This window comes from Corvus hawaiiensis, chromosome 3 (assembly GCF_020740725.1).
Source record: "Corvus hawaiiensis isolate bCorHaw1 chromosome 3, bCorHaw1.pri.cur, whole genome shotgun sequence".
Lineage (NCBI taxonomy): Eukaryota > Metazoa > Chordata > Aves > Passeriformes > Corvidae > Corvus > Corvus hawaiiensis.
The window spans coordinates 41,200,492-41,219,844 of record NC_063215.1 but is presented as its reverse complement, the minus strand read 5'-3'; the positions used below and the strand labels follow the sequence as shown (position 1 = coordinate 41,219,844).

Here is a 19,353-nt window from a genome sequence, read left to right as displayed (position 1 = left end):
TGAATTAGAAGTGATATGTTACATTTATTATGCTATTTAGTGTTATTCTGGGTGCAGGATGATAAATTCCATACAGTATTTTCTCAGGATCAATTTCATCTATAAATTGAGACTAAATAAACTTCTCTGTTACTGAAGAAACACTGTTATTATTTGCAGAGTTCATTAGTTGGGTGTACTTAAACAGCCTTTGCTTGAGTAGGGAAATATGATCTTTAGCTACCAAAGTGGAAGACAACAGGAATTAATGGATTACACCTTTCTGGTAAGGTAATACTTCTCTTTGTAGGTTTGAGGGATTTGGGATGTTTTTATTTTTTTGGTGGTATCAGTTGGTTGTTCTTTGGGGTTGTGTGTTTTTTCAGGTTTTTGGCTTTTTTGTATTCGTTACTTTTTAAAAATAGTGTGAAAATCCCTAATTTAGTACTGAAGGAGCTTTTCCATGGAAAGAAGCCTTTCTTAAATATGAAGTTTGTGAACTCAGAACTGCTGTTAACTATCTATGCAAGGCATTTGATTTGGTCTACTCTTTGCTTAACAGTTCCCAAGTAGCACAGAACTAATGAGTAGTACAAAATCCCTTTGATTAACTGTTAATTTATTCATAACAAGCAATTACAAGGTACTTACAAAGGTTGTTCTTAAAAAGGATTTGAATTCTTCAGTTGATGCACATATTTGTTTGCTTTGCGTTTTTATAATTAAAAACCCCGAAAAACATTGAAGTACTGATCTCATGTATTACATGGAAACAAAAGTGTGCTTTAAAAATCATCATGGCTCATTTAAATGTTTTTGGCTTGCAAATGTAATCAATGTTTTTTTATCTCTTTGGGATGCATGTTCCAAGCCCTGCTTGTTGGGTCTGTACAGAAATTGTTAGTGCCTGTATTGCATAGGGTCTGAGTGTCTGTAATACGTCATCTTACCCTGAGAGTTGTCCAGATGGGAACTCTTAATTTAACTGCCTTTTAAAATCTCTAGTGTGAATAGATTTCTGACTAGGATTATTTCTCCAAAATAGTTGTTGTCTTAAAATTGTTATTCCAGTTGGCTGGCATGACCCAAAAATAATTTATTTTGTGTTTCTGTATTAGGAAAGGTAAGTTACTCTTGTAACATGTAGCTGATTTTTAATAGACTAATACAGACTAAAAGCAAAGTCTTGGGTAAATCTGGAGGAAAAAAATCAAAGAAACACTTATAACTAACTGGTAGATTATTTGTTAAGCATTTTATGTTTGGCTGAACAGAGATGATGATGATGATAATAAGTATTGGCAATATATGCACATGTGCACACGTGTATATGTATGAGAAGAAAAATTATAATATAAATAGGCATATAAAGTAAACCTTTGCTTAGTTCTCAGCTAAATCTTACCATTGCAGCCCCTGAGTACTCTCAGAACAGGATGCTGCGAGCAGGAGTTACCTCCTTTGGCTTGCTACCAGCACCTCTTCCATGTGAGCCAAGCGCCAAGAAGCCGGATCCGTAACACCTGTATTGCAGCAGCAAGACTCCTGGGCAGGCACAGAACTTGGCTCTAACATCACCTGAATCCCTGTGGGAAAAGCAGGAGCAGGGCTGATTGCTTTGCTCTGGGAGTTAAATCGAATCCCAGGAACGTGTGGGCAGCACAGCGTGTGAAGAGAGTACAAATTTGGTCATTCTAATCACCTTTTCATTAGCATCCCTGCATCTTTTTATAAAAAATATGCTTTTTTGTTAAAATAAATTTTGTTTCAAGAAACAGGTTTGGTTTTGTGGGATAGAGAGCTTCAATTCCACCAGTGTAGAGTACTGCTGCTGGCGCGACCATTTTTACAAGCTGAATTTTGAAAGCCTTCTCTTACAAAAGAAGACAGTATGTTAACAGCTGTTGTTGAAACTACTGGCAAATAAAAAAATTAATCTTCCCCTGTTTTTAGCAGAAGGCAATGCAATACTGTGTGTTAGGTGTACTGGAGCACTACAGAGGAAGTAAGTATGATGTAATGCAAGGAGCCTTTAGATCTTTACCTTAAGGTATATTGACACTGTTCGTGCTGTAATCAAACCTCTCCTGATGGGAAAGAGTTTTTAAAGTCCTTGCCAGGAGTTCAAGAGACAAATGGGGACTCTCAGTCTTCGCTGCTTCTTGATAGCTGTTTATTAAGTCTTATCAGAGAAAAAGAGTCGCTAGTGTGATCCAGACACAGCACTAAGCAGAGAATGCAGGAGAAAAGCCCAACTATCAAGATTTACACAGCCTTTTAAAGATAAATTAACCAATTGTTACTAAAAACGTACATTATTTTTACTTTTCTACCAATTATTTAGTAACACAGCCAGGAACTGTGGAATTCTTTGTCCAATCATCCCAAACTACTTTTACAGCAGAATATGGAGTAAGTAGTAGAATGAGAAGGAGAAGGTTTGGAGAACAACAACAACAATCCTCCATTTTGATGTTTTTTTGCTTTTATCTATTTACTACATTAACAAACCCAAAACCTCTAAATTTTTCACCCTGTGACAATCTTACATGGTAGTCTATCACCTAATTTACACTAGTTTAGTTTCTAGTTCTTTTCTAATAGTAGGCAGTTTTTTCCACGGACAGAGGTCAAAAGCTGTGTTGTTCAGGGGGGTGAAACCCCTCAAAACAGGCAGAGAAATATTCTCTGCACTCTGGGTTCCCACAGTATATGAAGGTGAAACATTTCCACAGATCTCTGTCTTTCATTCAGAGAATATACTGGAGAAATTTCTGTAGCTGAAAAGCCAAGATAGCCTTAGGACAACTCTCTTAAAGCTTTCTGACTTGAAGCTGGGTTTTTTACTTGCTTATTATCTTCTGATGGACTGACTTCTTTGTGAAGGAAGTAAGCTTTCAGTATTTCACTTTGTTGTTGCCTGTGGTTTGACTTAGTATCCCAAGAAAATGTTAGGAAAACTTGATAAAATACAGCTATAGACTAGGCACAAGGAGACATAGAGAATTGTCAGTAAAGCATGTAACAAAGTTACAACTCATTTGAAAAGCAGTTTCATAATATTTCTGACCTTCTCTAGCCTCTTGTTAAGTTTTTGATGTAATCTGAACACTTGTGGGAAACACCTAAGTTTGATTATGTTTAAGATATTTGTGATTTTAGTTCTGTGGAAATGACAGCTCCTGCTTTGGGGAATCAAAACAGACCTAATAAGATGCAAATTTCCCTATGATCATCAGTAAGTAAAGTTTTTGCACCATCCTTGTGCAAAAACTTGCCACATCCTTGTGGCACAGGACAGTCTTGAATTAAAATACCTCTTAGTATGTAGAAGCTAAATCTACATCTTAAACCTTGATGTGTGTTCCCCAGCATCTCACAGCTTCAGGCCAGAAATACGAAGCTTTTAAATTTGCTTGCCAGGGTCTCTTTTAGTCCAGATTATTCCTTCTGCTTTGGGAGGGGGGAGCTGGGTTCAGGAATGAGTGAATGAAGGAGGAAAAGGTCAGGACTACCCTTTCAGTAGCTCTGCCAGGTCTAAATGCTGATATCATCAAGGCTGTAATTCCACAACTAGAGTTCCTTGCATGAACAGGAATCCTTGCACTCAAACTTCATGAAGAGTTACAGAGCTTTTCCCCTCTGTTCTTAGAAAAAAGCTTGACTAATCATTTATAATGGAGTGGAAAAAAGGAGTTTCATTGTGAAACAGTGTTAACCCCAAACTGTCAACAGAGAACTACCCAAAGCAATCTTGCCCAGCAAGCTCTGCAAGGTACTCCCAGTTTATTAAAATTTTCCAGATTTACTTTGAAAAAGTACTTTTTTTTTTTTCCTTCTTGGAGGCTTGAAGTGAAAGAATTTCATATTTCATTGTGATGTTTTGGATGCTTGTGTAAATTGATTTTAAAGATATTTTCATTTTAATGAGAGTAGGGAATGTTTTCTGTGATCATGTAAGGAGATATTGGAAATGGCCCCTGTGTCAGAGGATGTGCTTGTCTGGTGGGAAGATCTTACAGGTTATCGAGGTATTTAATCTGTCCAGGCTCCTGGTAGTTTTCTGCCTCCTTGCAAACCTTTTCACTTCTTTGACACTCCAGAGAGCAGAATAGGGAAGATTAACAGTTTATATTACTTACCTCACTAAAGAGGGAACAAACCAAATGGAGAAAGTCTATAATAATCCAGTGGCTACATTTTATCTCTTTTATTCATAGATAAATCTGAGAATTGTGTTTTCCTTCTCTCCATGTTCTGTGGAATAGATGTACAGACCAAATTTTTGTGCTAATGGGAAACAACTTGTATCACTATCAGAAAAATCCTTCAGACACCGACTTCTGTTGTGGCTAGATAATGTGTTCTGCAGAAGGCAGATGTCTCAGCAGACGCCAGTCTGGCAAATCAAGCCTTCTGCTTTGACTGTTTGAAGTCCGTGTTAAGTTGGCTGCAGCTACAGAAGCTCAGCACTTGAATGATTGGAGGGGTCAGTACCTTTTGTGCGGTCTTAGAGTGCAGCTTGTTCTTACTGCTTCCCTTGCCAAAGGCTGCTGTAAACTCATTGACTGGTTTGTCCTTCAACTGCTGTGTACATCATTTATTTAGAAACCTGTTCCTGAAGGATCCTGACATCTTTTATTCCAGTGTGGAGGTGACTTACAGATGTTCCTAAAGCTTATTCTTGCAGAAATTAAAAGTTATGTAGCCTTTAAAAACAAGCATGTAAAGTGTCTCATATTTTTCCTCTTGCTTTATCTATATAAACAATATTCACAAATTTATTAGGTCACTTAAATCTGTTAGTGTGACATAAACACAGTTTTCAAGGCTCACTGAAATTTTATGGCTTCCTTCCAAGAGTATAAGGAAATGCTTCATTGAAAATTGATGTTCTCGGTTAAGAACAGGTCATGATACAATATGCAGCTTTTTAGCTATGTTAGGCCCAGTTTGCAGAAATAATTTTAACTATCTGAGGTTATTATCAATGTGATGATGATTGATTGGTACAAGCGTGTGTGAAGAAGGTGCTGAGATCCTGCATTGAAACTTTAATGACATATTCTTCCTCTCTAGACCTGTTTTCTTGTCCTTTGTTTTTCCAATGGTGTTATGCTGTTACCTTTGCTGTTTGGGGAAAATTTATTCATGTTCTTTATGATGCTCAGTAGTACCCTGTAAATTTAAATGTTATTGTTTTGAGAGTCTTTGGGGATATCAAGATCAGTATCCTGATGGTTAAGACTAAGAATTTATTTTGATAGATCGAGTAAGACTTACAGCAGCTGGCTGCTGTGTGCTTGTCTGCAAGTGAAATAAACATAGCTGAATGAGACCTGAAACAATGTGTTACTCCAACCCTGGCAGATAATAGTATTAAATGGTGAGATTCTTATGATCTACAGGTGGCATAGCTGAGATTCTCTTTGGTTTGGTGAAACTTTGATGCCTTAGTCCTTTCCATACCTTTTTCCAGAAAGGGGCATGCGATCTGCCTTCTGTCAGGAGACACAGCATATTCTATGTCTCCCAATAAAAATAAAGTTTTATTACAGGGAAAATTTTGCTATTCTTCTCTTGTCTTGCCTTGAATGTAAATATGTCACATTTTACTTTTTCTTTTTTTTTTTGGCAGGTTATTTGGGAAGAGCATAATTTGCTGAACAAAACAGCACAAGATGACTTATGATTCCTGCTCTTCATGGGAGCCTGTCTGGATTGGTATGCTTTGGGTTTTGTGTGTTGGTTTTTTTGTTGCCACACTGACATATAGCGATTGCACGTATAATCCAAAAGTCCACTTAAAATTTAGGAATCCAATCATTTAGGAAGCTTTCAACTTTTTAGTTGCATACTAATAGCTGGGCAGAGACTATGAATTAAAATAGTATGCTTTCAGTAATGTTCAGTGTTTACTCTTGTTCTATGTACTACAATATTCACTCAGCTCTTCATCATGAGTATGGTTAATGTGACCATTGAGCTAGAGGGAAAGTTAGAAGTCAGGGGAACTATGGGAGTACTAGAAATGAACCTAGAACTGCCCAAGTCCTTTTACATGATCTGCAAATTGAGAGCATGATTTTTCCCAAGAGCTAAGAAAATAAAATTATTTTTTACATTATGAATATTTGTGGTTTAGAGTAGTAATAATGACTACTATGACTGACATTTCTTGACAGTTAATGGCTCTCTGAATTAAGGTCATAAGGAAGTATCATCAAGGGGGTGATTAGTTGTACTAAATGACCCAAAGCAGAGGTGACTGTTTCCCACAGTACTTTCCTAGGAAAATTGCCGCAGTAGTGTTTATAGAGTGGAAAAAAGAACAATTTCCTAAATTAAAGTAATGCCTCTTGTGAATAGTTTTATGGGTCATCTACTCATGCAGTGTAGTTGATTAGTTTCAATTTAGGTTATATGTAAATAGGTATTAAAACTGAAAACTGCTGGTTCCTTTTAGGTGAGTAAGAATATTGTCCATGCTGCTTTGTGCTCTGACTCATTCTTTTCACTGGTGTTAGCAGGAAGGATTCCACTGAAACGTGTTCCTGCCTCTGCTTAATAGCATAGGAAACAATGCTCGATGCGTATTGAGAGGGGTGTATGTCCTGGGCTGCTTTGTGCAATAATGGGGTGTCAGAGAGCACATACTTGAGTATTTCCTTGTGGCACATAAATTCTTTTGAAAATAAAATAAGCCCAAGGCCTTCATGCTTCTTTTTATTGTTTTTCCCCTAAGAATATCTTGCTTTTAAAATGTTTTTAATGTTGCAAAATATCTTTTTTTGCCGAAGTTTGCCTGTAAAATAAAACCATCAATAGAAGCTATACGGCATGCCAGAAGCTTCTGGGATCACTTAAAACATCCCCAAGAAATAGGATCACTGTACCAGGCAGTGCTACCTACAGATTTCTAAGTAAGAATGATTTCTGTATGCTGGATAAAATCTTGGTACTGGTCAGTATTGAAAATATGCTTGCTTTTAGCAGACAAATTTATTAAATCATTGAACATTTTGGCAGCTCTTCATAGTGTGTTCTGATGTGAGTGAACTGTTGTTATGGCACTGTTATGTGCCTTCCTTTGTCTTTTTTGGAGTTCCTGGGTTTGACTGATGTCAGCTTTGCATGTAGGATATAATCTTTTATTTCCAGTTGAGCATGCTATCCAAATTTTGAACAGGAACCTTTTAGCTTCTAAAGCTGTTAAAAACAGACACCACAGTTCTAGCAATAATTATATTTGATGAATGGAATTTGTGTGTTATTTAGCTTTAAGTATGTACTTCATTGAAATAATTGTCTATTATGTTCCATAAAAAGAAGGTTGCATATGAGTGAGAACCTTGCTTGAGAGAAAATGTGCATACACAGTAAATTTCAGCACTGAAATTGAAAAAAGTGATTGTATGAAGCTTTTTTGCATCTGAAGAGAATCTGTGAGAGTACATGTTCCAGAAGTGAGAATGCTGTGACAAAAAGGTACCTATCTGTCTCTTGCTTGAGTACCTGACCATCAGTAGGCTTACCCATTTAAATTATCAAAGCATGGTTTTCTTTTACAAGCTGTGTGATTACCATTCAGTGAGGACTGGGGCTTTGCAATTACAGGATCTGCCTTTCTCAGAGAGCAAGTGAGGACTGAAATGCCGTTGCTGTGAAATTTTCTTACTCATTTCTTTCATCTTATATTTCTATCTTTACATAATTTTGCGGAAGTGGGAAAGGAAGGTAGGAAGAAGGGTGGGAGGCACATGTTTAATAATCATGTGCATGCTCATGGAAGAAGGCCTTTAAGTAGGGAGGAAAAAAAAGGAGAAAAATTTATATATGACTGCAACAGAAGGGAACCTCTTGAATTTATTGGCTGAATTGTCAGTAACTTTCATGAAGAATGATAGCCAAGAAAGAGCATTGCCTGCAGGTTAGATAAGTGTAAATCCAAACCATATCTGAGCATGCAGATTCTGTATGCATTGCACACAGAGATTTCATACCCAGAGTGATAAACAGAGCACAGAGCTGGAAACCATTGGGAAGCAATGATCACAGGAACAACACTCAAGAATTAATTTCTGCATGCAATCCAAAGCCTGCAGTTCTCTTACTAGGTTAGGTGTCTTCTTTGCAACAGCTGCTCACACTGTTGTCCTTCTTGAAAAGATATGGCTGATGGCCATCTCTCTCTTTCCACTTTAAACACTTGGCTAGGTCCAGGCAGCAGCTTGGATGAGGTCATTCTCCTCCTCTTCTCTTAATGCTGCACAGAGGAACATTCGAACATCACACAGAGGGGAGAAAGCACAAAAGAGGATGTAGCTATTTGCATAGAGAGTTGGGATGGTGAGAGAACATATGTGAGATTATTTTGCTTAGGCACTTCTTCTGGGTTTGTTAGGAATAGACACTTGTGAGTCCTTTGTCCTTTACTATATACTTGAGAAGAGTGGGGTAGCACAGTCTTTTCAACCAAATTAAGGGTGCAGAACACTTTTGCTCCTTCTCCCCTTGTCTGGTTTCTTCTGTTTAGAAGGAGAATTTAGGATAAAGCAGTATTTTCTGAAACTTTGATTGTTGACTATGGAACATTAGCAGTTGTTTGTCTGGTGTTTGTTTGATTTTTTTCCTTTTTAAAGCTTTTATTATACATATTATCATCTAAGCCTCTGCTGAACTTGATACTTCAGAGTGTAAAGGATGTAAACTTAACCTGAGCGAGCAAATTCTGTTATGTATATTTAAAGCTAGTCAAGTAACTGCATGAATGTGCTTAGATGTCTGTATTCAAATCAGATGGCCAGGTATCCTTTGCAGTCAGCAGAGAGAGATGGGTGATTCACCTCTTTCTGACATGGACATCTGTATAATGATATGAAATATGTCCTAAATTGCTGTCTGAATTCACAGAAGCTCTATGGCATCCAAAACATTCTGTGGCAAGTGTTTTCATAATTACATGTGAAATAATAATTTCCAGATGTGGGCTCCTCAGTTCAAGAGAGACATGGACATACTGAAGGGAGTAGAGTGAAGGGTTACAAAGATGAAGAGGCTAGAGCATCCCTTCCATGAGAAAAGGCTGAGAGAGGTGGGACTGTTCAACGTGGAGCAGAGAAGGCTCAGGGGGATCTTATCAATGTATATAAGTACCTGAAGGGAGGGTGCAAACAGGACAGAGCCAGGATCTTTTCAGTGGTGCCAGGTGACAGAGGCAGTGGGCAGAAACTGAAACAGGAAATTCCCCCTGAGCATCAGGAGACAATTTTTCTGTACTGTGGCCTTCTACTAGGTGGCCCTGCTTGAGCAGAGAGGTTGGAGAAGATGGCCTCCAGAGGTGTTTTGTGACTTTTCAACTTTTCCTATTCTTATGTTATAAGAGACAGCAATCGTTCACTTAACCTGTGCCACTATAAACTCGGTAGACCTCTATGATACCTTTTTTCAGTCTCTTTTGAATAGAGATCAGGTGGTGCAGAACTGAACACAGCACTGAGGAGGTACCATAGATGTGTATTGTAGCAGGTAGTGTATCTAAGGTTTCTTCTCAGTTCCTTTGCTAACAATTCTGAACACTTGGCTGATGTTTTCATAGAGCAGACTGAAAATTTGAAGATCTGCTTTTCTTCTGGATGGTAATTATTGGTTTAGCATCTGTTAGTGTGAAGAAAGCTTTTTTCAGTACAGGCATAGCTTTATCTCTAGCACAGAATTTTATAGGGCAGACTTTTAGCTTGCCACTAACTCTCGAGAGATCCCTCTGTACTTTTTTATAGTTGACCTTTGTTTTTATTAAATTGACCTGAAAAAGAGTTCATGTTCATCATCAGCAAATGTCATGGTTTTGCATTTCCCTCTTCTCCTCTATAGATTAAAGAGCTAGAACCCCAGTAAAGATTTTCTTTGTAGGATCATTCTGGTGACCTTTTTTCTCTGCAAAACTAACCATTCCTTTTTTTTGTTTCCTATTTGAAACTGATTATTGTCTGTAGGAGGGTTTTACATTTATCTAATGGCAGATTAGTTTCTTTTAGAGCCTTGGTGGAAAGATCTATTCAAAGCCGATCAGAAATGCAGAAGTTACTTTTGCTGATCTATTGCTTACCTAGCTCTAAAAGATACTGCCCTGGGGATCTAATTTTCTTGCTCCAAGATTTTAAATCTAGAATTATTTGTTGAATTTATGTTCTTTTGCAGTCCCTGCAGAATGCTACCACTTCCTTTCCTTCATAGTGTTCTCAACTTGTGGACTCATAAACCTCAGTGGAACTTTGGGTGAGATTTTCTTGTTCATTGCTAAACTATTTCTTATTTATTCTGGAAAGTTCTGTTAACCTTTTTCCTGTTGGCTATATATTTTTTTCTAAAAACAGTTAAAGAAGACAAGTAAAGGAAAAGTTTATATAGATCAGAGAAAGAATAGCTTTGGCTATTATATATGCTTTAACCTGTAGTTAACATTGAGGTTTTATCTAAAGGAGTTAGTGTAAAAATAAAATTAAAGAGAAAGAATGGAGGGAAAGAAAAAACTGTAATAAAGTTAATGGAATTGGTCATTTTTGCAAAATGTCCATGTACATAGCTTTATATACTTTTGCTGAGTTTTACAATCTTTGAACTATAATAGGATAATATAGAAAATTGTAACTCTCATTTGAGCAGTAAGACCTCTAGAAAGTGGAATTTTTATGACTCTTTATTGGGTTTGTGTGACAAGGTTTTGGTAGCAGGGGGACTGCAGGGGTGGCTTCTATGAGAAGCTGCCAGAAGCTTCCTCTGTGACCGATAGGAGCAATGTCAGTGGAAGGGACCCATGCTTGAGTATTCAAGAAAAACTGTGGCCTATGGGAAGGACTCATATTGGAGAAGTTCATGGAGGACTGTCTCCCATGGGAGGAACCTACTCTGGAGGAGGGGAAGAGTTTGAGGAGTCTTCCACCTGACCAGGAAGGAGCAGCAGAGACAAAATGTGATGAACTGACTGCAACCCCTGTTCCCTGTCTCTCTGCATTGCTGGTGGGGAGGAGATAGAGAAAATTAGTCAGAATGTTAAACTCAGGAAGAAGGGAGGGGTGGGGTGAAGGTGTTTTTAAGATTTTGCTTTATTTTCTCGTTACCTTACTCTGATTTAATTGGTAATAATTTAATCTAATTTCCTCAAGTTGAGGTTTTGCCTGTGATGGTAACAGGTGAGTGATTTCTCCCTGTTTTTATTTCAACACACAAGCCCTTTGTAATATTTCTTCTCCCCTGGCTAGTTGAGGAGGGGGGTGAAAGAGCATGTTTTGTGAGCACCTGGTGTCCAGCCAGCATCAGCCCATCACAAGAGTCAATTAAATTAGAATGTTTATAATAATACCTGTTCATGATACCATTGAAAATTAAAGGACACAGAGAGGTTAATTATTTGTCTTAAAAATGCTGATGGTAATCTGGCTCTGGAAATCATCTTGTGATAGAGCTTACGGATAGTCAGGGAATGAAAGGAGCAGGTCACAGTGCTGATGTTACTTGAATTCTTGACAGCAGCCTGAGCAGTCTTGCTTTCAGATTGCTAGAAGTCCAAACTGTGGGCATAGATCAGACTTTGTTGTCTTACAGTTCATTTCTTTGTTGGTGGAGTATTATCCAGCAAAAGGTAAACTTTTGATCCTACACAAAGCATGTGGTCCTTGTGTAAATTCATAGAAAACATTCCTTCCTCCCTTTATTTTTGCTTGACATTGATACTAAACAGAACCTGTATAAATACTGTGGGCAGGGTTTGTGCTACCAAGCATAAGCTGCTTGTGCTAGTGGCAATAGCTTGTCATCAGGTGCAGACATGGAGAGAGATTGCCCTCTGAAATGCCTTTATCCCTCTTCTGATGATAAACATGAGAACAGCCAGAGGGACTATTGCTGTCATCCAGAATGAATGAGGTGAAGCCCATTTTATGTTTCTGGCTGTAGTGATCGTTTTTTGAAAAGGGCATAGAATCCTTCTGGTTTCCAGCTTGATCAGATGCCAGTGTGCTCTGAAAGTGCTTAATTTAGTAGTCCAAGATAGAGGGGAGGAGCTAGCACTGAAAAGGGGAGAGATCTCTCAACTCTTTTGCATTTTTTTTGTTAAGAATATGTACATATAAGTATATGTAACAGTACAATACTAGTAGTAATAGTGCAACAAGACAGTGCTTATAAGCGATAAAAGAAAATCTCGCATTGTGTCAGTACCTAAAGGGGGCCTGCAGGAGGGCTGGAGAGGGACTTTTTACAAGGACAGGGCAATGGTCTTAAGCTGAAGGATGAGAGATTTACACTAGATATTAGGAAGAAATTCTTTACTGTGAGACTGGTGAGGCACAGTACAGGTTGCCTGGGGATGTTGTGGATGACCTGTCCCTGGAAGTGTTCAAGGCCAGGTTGGATGGGGCTCTGAGCAGCCTGGTCTAGTGGGAGGTGTCCCTGCCCAGCCTTCCAGCCCAACCCATTCTATGACTCTGTAATGACAAGGGAGGGAGTTCAGCAGGATGTCTAAGGATTAGATTTACAAGGAAAAAGAGGGTGCACATGGTTAAATTATGTGGAATACCAAGATTAATTAACAAAAACATGCTTAGACCAGTGAAAGCAGGAAAACTTACTGCCAAGGGAAGAGTTGTAGTGACCAAAGAAGTGATGGTTTCCTGCACCTTAATATGAGTCAGTCCCTAAATGAAACAAATTGAGAAGTGCTTTTATCCTGTGGACAAGTTATTTCATAATAACAGGTTAGGATGTTTTGCATGTTTTTCCTGAGACATCTGATGTGGATGGCTGACATGGAACCAAGAATTCTTTATTATGTACAATAACTTGGATAAATAGGCTTTTCAGTGCTTACCAAACAAGCAGATACGCAATATACTGATACTATTTAAGCTATTTAGAAATGTTATTAAAGTTTCCACCTGTAAGCAATTTCAAAACAAAATAACAAAGTTAGTTCAAAAATTACAAGATTTAAATAAAAATACTTATTTGATTTATTCACTCTTAATCAGTAAAGTTTGTTTTCAAACACAAAAGTTGCCAGTTTTGGTTATGGTAGAAAAAAAGCGTGGTGAGCTGAGAGTATTGTACAGTATTGGCAGGACTATGGGAGCAGGATCTATGAGAAAAAGGCCAATATTAAGAGACTCCTGTGTAAATTGTGTCAACCTGAAGTTTCAACATATATTAAGGCTACTATTGTTGTTAAGGAAAGCTGAGCAATCATTAGGTTCCCATTGGTTTCAGAGAGTTTTACTTTGTTGATTTACATTTCTTTCTTCTTTTTCAGATGGAAATACTGACATGAACTTAAGAACTTTGATGCTTTCAAACCTCGAATTTTGATTGTTAAATGACCAGTTAAAAATACTGCCTGAACAAGATGAAATGCCTTGAAGACTTTTGGTTCTGCTTTCATTTTTCCTGAAGCAATGGTTTTCTCAGCAATGTTGACGCTGGCCCACCCTGGGACCTCAAATGCTACTTTCATTGTTTATGAAAATGCCTATACGAATTTTACCACTCCCCAGTTCTTGCTTCGCAGTGGCACAACACAGCCATTGAGATATAATTCAGGTGCCGTGCTCACCACTGAGAGAAGTACTTTCCTGGTAAACACTACAGCTATCCTGCCATCGCAAGAAGTTTTCAGGAGCTTGAGTTTGCCACTCCAGATCATTCTTTCTGCTGCTATGATATTTATCCTATTGGTTTCTTTCCTTGGAAACTTTGTTGTCTGCCTGATGGTCTACCAGAAGGCAGCTATGCGATCTGCAATTAATATCCTCTTAGCAAGCCTGGCTTTTGCAGACCTGCTGCTGGCAGTGCTAAACATGCCATTTGCTCTGATAACGATCATTACCACTCAGTGGATTTTTGGGGATATATTTTGCAGAGTTTCTGCCATGTTCTTCTGGCTTTTTGTCATAGAGGGGGTAGCCATTCTTCTTATTATTAGTATTGACCGATTTCTTATCATAGTTCAGAGGCAAGATAAACTGAATCCCTACCGTGCAAAGATTCTTATTGCGATTTCCTGGGCAGCATCCTTTGTTGTTGCTTTTCCATTATCAGTAGGGAATCCTAATCTGCAGATACCCTCGAGAGCACCTCAGTGTGTTTTTGGCTACTCTACAAGCCCAGGTTACCGAGCCTACGTGATAGTTATCTTGCTGATTTCTTTTTTTATTCCATTCCTGGTAATGCTGTATTCTTTCATGGGCATACTCAACACTGTCCGCCACAACGCAGTGCGTATCCATAGCCACCCTGATAGCATATGTCTCAGCCAGGCCAGCAAACTTGGTCTCATGAGCTTACAGAGACCTTTTCAGATGAATATTGATATGAGCTTTAAAACTCGTGCCTTCACAACCATCTTGATTTTGTTCCTTGTCTTCATAGTCTGTTGGGCACCGTTCACCACTTACAGCCTTATTGCCACGTTCAACAGCCACTTCTACTACAAGCACAACTTTTTTGAGATAAGCACTTGGCTCCTCTGGCTCTGCTACCTCAAGTCTGCACTGAACCCACTGATTTACTACTGGAGGATTAAGAAGTTTCATGATGCATGCTTAGACTTGATGCCCAAATTCTTCAAGTTCTTGCCACAGCTCCCTGGCCATACAAGGCGGCGCATCCGGCCCAGTGCCATCTACGTGTGTGGGGAGCATCGGTCGGTGGTTTGAAACTGCAGTTGCTTGACAGTGATTGTTTGCTTGGGTTATTTGTTTTTTTGGCTTTAGGTTGAATTTTGTTTTGTTTCATATGGCTTTTTCAGTGTGGCCATATCTTATAACTTGATTAAATTTTCAGTATTCTGTCCAATTTTGGGAAGACAGAGGGAAGGAAGGTGATTGGCTATAGTTGGGTTTACTACCAGAATACAATGTAAACGAAATAACAAATGTTACCTCTAGGATTCCATGGAAATCCATTCTTTTAATGAAAACTACATTTGGAACATTTTGTCAGGTTTATGCTTACTAGCCCTGCAATTTTATCTAATTGTAGGGACTTTTTTTATGCTGCTAAGATACGGTGTATTTAGTTGGTGTAATTTTTTTGAAAAATGTTGCTGCTGTCTGCCAATATATTAGAGCCAAAAAATCTCATTAGATTATTTCTATCTAATTTAATGATATTTCAGAAGTTTTCATGGTAACATTAAAAAACTTTTTTTAATATTTCCATTAATATTTTTGTGCACTTTATAAAATTTACTATATAGTTTGTTCATTTGAATATTTTGTTCTGTATCGAAGGCATATTATTATTGCTGTTATTATTATTTGTTATATTGGTGAATTTCAATGAAAGACCCATGTAAGCTCTAGGAGGGCAATTTATGTTGGTATAGCTACATGTACAGTCATAGATTTTCTGTTTTTCTAACAATTGATCAAAATTACCTGCTCAGTTATCAGGAGAGTTAGAAGGAGAAAGCAGAGGAATGAAAGAGAAAAATATCATGACCTGAGATTTAGGCTAACACATGATTTAGAAGAATAGTGTTCATGTTAAAATTGTTACAGTAGTTGTTACTTGAGGCTGTTACAAGTTATCCAAACCTGATGCTATGCCTGAAAACCTATCTGAAATAGTGATTTTTGGGCCTACAATTTATATTGTGTTGGTATAATGTTGTTTCTGCTTGGAGCTCATATAAGGCTAGATGTGCTCTACACTGCTGAAATCATGCTGTCAGGCATTTTTTGGGATAGGATTAGAAATGGTAGGGTAAACCAGCAAACAGATAGCAAATGAACCATAGTTGAGGTTAGGATTTAGTCTACGTAGTAATTACAGGGAAAAAAAGAATCCTGAACTTGCTTGTTTTACAATTTAAGTATTGGATCAAAACCATAAACAGTCACAGAATCATAAAATGGCTTGCTTTGGAAGGAACCATAAATATTATCCTGCTCCAACCCTCCTACCATGGGCAGGGACACCTTCCACTAGACCAGGTTGCTCAGAGCCCCATCCAACCTGGCCTTGAACACTTTCAGGGATGGAACATCCGCAACTTCTTCGGGCAACCTGTTCCAGTGCCTCACCACCCTCACATGGAAGAATTTCATCCTATATCTTTTCTAAATCCACTTTCTTTCAGCCATTACCCCTTACAGCAGCCATCAGAGTTTGCTGGGGATGTAAGTTAAGTTCCCCATTTCCCTCTGATAATACTTCACATTGATTTTTTTCATTACCCCTTTGTCTCTGTAATGGCTGCTGCCTCAAAGGTTTACTCTGTGTTCTCATCTATTAGGCATCAGCTTCTCCCTAAAATGCCAAACTACCTTTCTGATTAATGTCAGGCTGTGTTGGTATCCTCCTGGAACACAGAAAGACAAAGATTTTCCTTGATGATAGCAAACCAAACTCAGATACTTTTTTTTTTTAAAATCAGCTAAATAAATATTTATTGTGAGACAAATAAAATTAAGACTTAGGTTTAGGCTTTGGAGCCAGATCCCCACTTGCTCTGAGGCTGGGAAGAATGCCTGCAGAATCAGCTTTTTGGGGCAATGACCAAGAGCAGAGAGATTGATTTACAACAAGCAACAACCAGAGCTAGGGTTTGGGCTTCTCTTGCTTCCATCTGTCTTTCAGTGCCCCAAAGCATGGGGACCTCTTCATTGTTCTTGTACCAGAGGAGCAAAAAAATAGCAATTTTATCTGTCTATCCACACAGTACATGTGTGTATGAAGGAAATTCCTTGTTCTAGGTGGGTGTCTAGGGACTACTTGCTTCCTGAGGGCAACAAAGCATTCACACCCCAGATTTTTTTTAAAGGTCTTCAATAAAGAACTAATTGAAGTTATCGTGTTCTTCTCATTGACAGCTATTGGTAAAACTGTTGTCATTATTTAAATTTTAGGAGTATAAAAGGAACAATTTTGCATTTAGTAATTTCATTTTTTTAAAAAAATGCTGCCAGCTGAGACTGTGGGTTACATATAAAGGAACCTGGCAGTGGTGCCGTTATCAATGTCCATGCCCTTCCTTGTCAGTTTTACTGACGACAGTGTAGATTTTTCTGATCTAAAGGAGTTTCACTATAAAACAGAGTATTTTAGTGTGTCTTTGCAGTAAGGGTTTTATTTTTCAATTACATTTACATTGATAGCACAAGTTCATTATGTGGTTAGTATGGATTTTCTGTTTGAAAGCTGTCATACCTGTTTATCTCTGAAAGCAGCAAAATTGTGTTTAGAGTTAATGTAACAGAGTGAGAGTGTACATTGTCTGAATGGCAGGAACAGGTATTTTTGCTGTCTTCCAGCTCTACGATGCAAGAGATTTGAATGTTGTAAAACACAGTAATTCAAGAAGGAGAGAAGATGAGTAATAGAGCAAAGTTAGTGAAATTGCTTTCCTGAAGGATGAAGGAAAAACATTTTGTGGGGTTTTCTTGATCTCTGATACGTACTGGCTGTGAAGTATAAATTGCAAACATCAAAGACAGTGACTTTGTCTTGATAATTGTTTGTTTGCACTGACTGTAACAAGGTTTCTGGTCAAAGCTGCATCTGCTGATCCTTGGAGAAAAGAAACCCATCTGTATGGCCCAAATTCAGGGGTGATTTCCATAGTGATACAGTATTCACACTTACCAGGTTTTTTGAGGTGATCAAAGCATATAGTGAACAAAAGGGTTTTCAAAAAAAGAAACAAAGTGGTGTAGAAGTATCCCCAGGGTAAATATGTGTTTACAGAATCATTTGAGCTATTGTGTCTATGTACTGTCTTGAGAGCAGTGCCTTGATAATTACAGCTGAAGTCCTAGGACCAAGTTGAAGACCTCTAAACTGCTCAGTCTTGCTGTCTGTGATCCTGCCAAGAATCCTGCACAACCTTGCTGAGATTTGTAATGTTAAAACATACACATATTGGCAGAATTGGGTCTCCTGAGGCAATTTAATGGTCTTGACCAAGACCAAGGATTTTAAAAACTCAGACTGATCCTCCTTGAATTTACTGGGGAATTATAATTTTCTTCCTCTCCAGAAATGATAGTCATTACTAATCTGTATTCCCTCATGTTCCATTTTCAGACATCTTTAGTATGGAGGATTTAAATGAATGTATTTTGAAATATGTTGCAGTTTAATTTGTTCAGTCAAAGCATGCTGCTTACACAGTTCTCAATTGTACAAATCTATTGCTGAAATGATTCTTTTGTACTCAAAATTGTGTATTTTTGACATTTCTTGTTACTTATGTAAAAATATTTCTGTATATAGAAAAGAAAATTGTTTTGCCTCTTACTGCTTTCTGTCACTATTTTTTTCACTTGTATGCTTAATGCTTTCATTTTTTGGGGGGCATATGCATAAATAACTGTAAGATTCCAGTGATCTTTCTGAAACAATTTAATTCTTAAATCATTGAACAATGCCCTCCTTGAAAGAGATTATAATTTATTTTTGTGTGGAGACTAAAAATTCAGAGCACAAGTTTGTTGTGGTTGGAATGGTGAGGAATATCTTAAGTCCAGTTTTCCAGGAGCCACTACTTTGCCAGTATGAACTGGTTTGATTTTTTTTTTGGGTTGGTTTTTTTTGTTTGTTTTTTTTGAGGACTAGTCATTTTCTGATGTGGAGAAGCCTTGAATTATTGTTTTAAGACCAGCTGTTTAGTAAAATAGCATTGTCTTTTCTGTACATATTACACCCATAAAAATACCTGAGAAACAACAAAAAAAGAAAATAAACATAAACATTCTCCAGAAATGTAGCAAAAGTCTTTAGAATTGACTCTCATTTGTATGCACACTCGTTTCTTGTATTTAATGTCCACTTCCATAGTTTCAAACATTTCTTTTATCTGTCTATTAAATAACCAGGATTGCCTGATTTAGGTGGTTTTGTTTAAGCCAAAATGGTTTTTTTGTAAAAAGCCTTTGCAGAATGCTCTTTTCTGAGACTCTGGGGTATGTCAAGATATCTAAAACAATTGAAATAGTATCCAGCAAGCAGAGAGAGAGCCTAATAAGAAAGTAACTTTCCTAAAATACTACCTGAACTGGGTGTAATACCTTTTAGCTTGCACTGAGTAATTAAGATCATCTTACTGTGCAATACATAAAGCAGACAGTGGTAGTGCAGGGCATGATTCATATCCACACAAGACAGTGACCTTTATGATTCAAGTGCTGCATGTTTGTGTATGATGGATTATTCCCCATATTAGTAGAGTGAAAAAAGGTCAGCATCTTGGCTGTTTTGGGGAAAACTTTCAGCTTGATGATGATTTAGCTGAAATGCTGCTGGAGTCTTTTCTCTAAGTGATAAAGACATGTCCCTAAAGAGTGCCTGAGAGGGGATGGGTATTTCTGGTTGCTTGGA

At 37.8% G+C, this 19,353-nt stretch overlaps 1 protein-coding gene across 6 annotated transcripts in view; it reads left to right on the top strand.

Moving 5' to 3' along the window:
- GPR63 (G protein-coupled receptor 63) overlaps positions 1-18,739 on the top strand; it is a 29,535-nt gene extending 10,796 nt beyond the window's left edge. For 3 of the 6 annotated variants that reach the window (XM_048298257.1, XM_048298261.1, XM_048298259.1), the window contains exons 2-4: positions 5,618-5,703; positions 10,180-10,257; positions 13,286-18,739. In XM_048298257.1, the coding sequence (XP_048154214.1) occupies positions 13,428-14,687 (1,260 nt within the window). In that variant the 5' untranslated portion in view covers positions 5,618-5,703; positions 10,180-10,257; positions 13,286-13,427 and the 3' untranslated portion in view covers positions 14,688-18,739. The other 3 variants (XM_048298262.1, XM_048298258.1, XM_048298263.1) reach the window with 3 other exon arrangements.
- Positions 18,740-19,353: the final 614 nt, after the last annotated feature.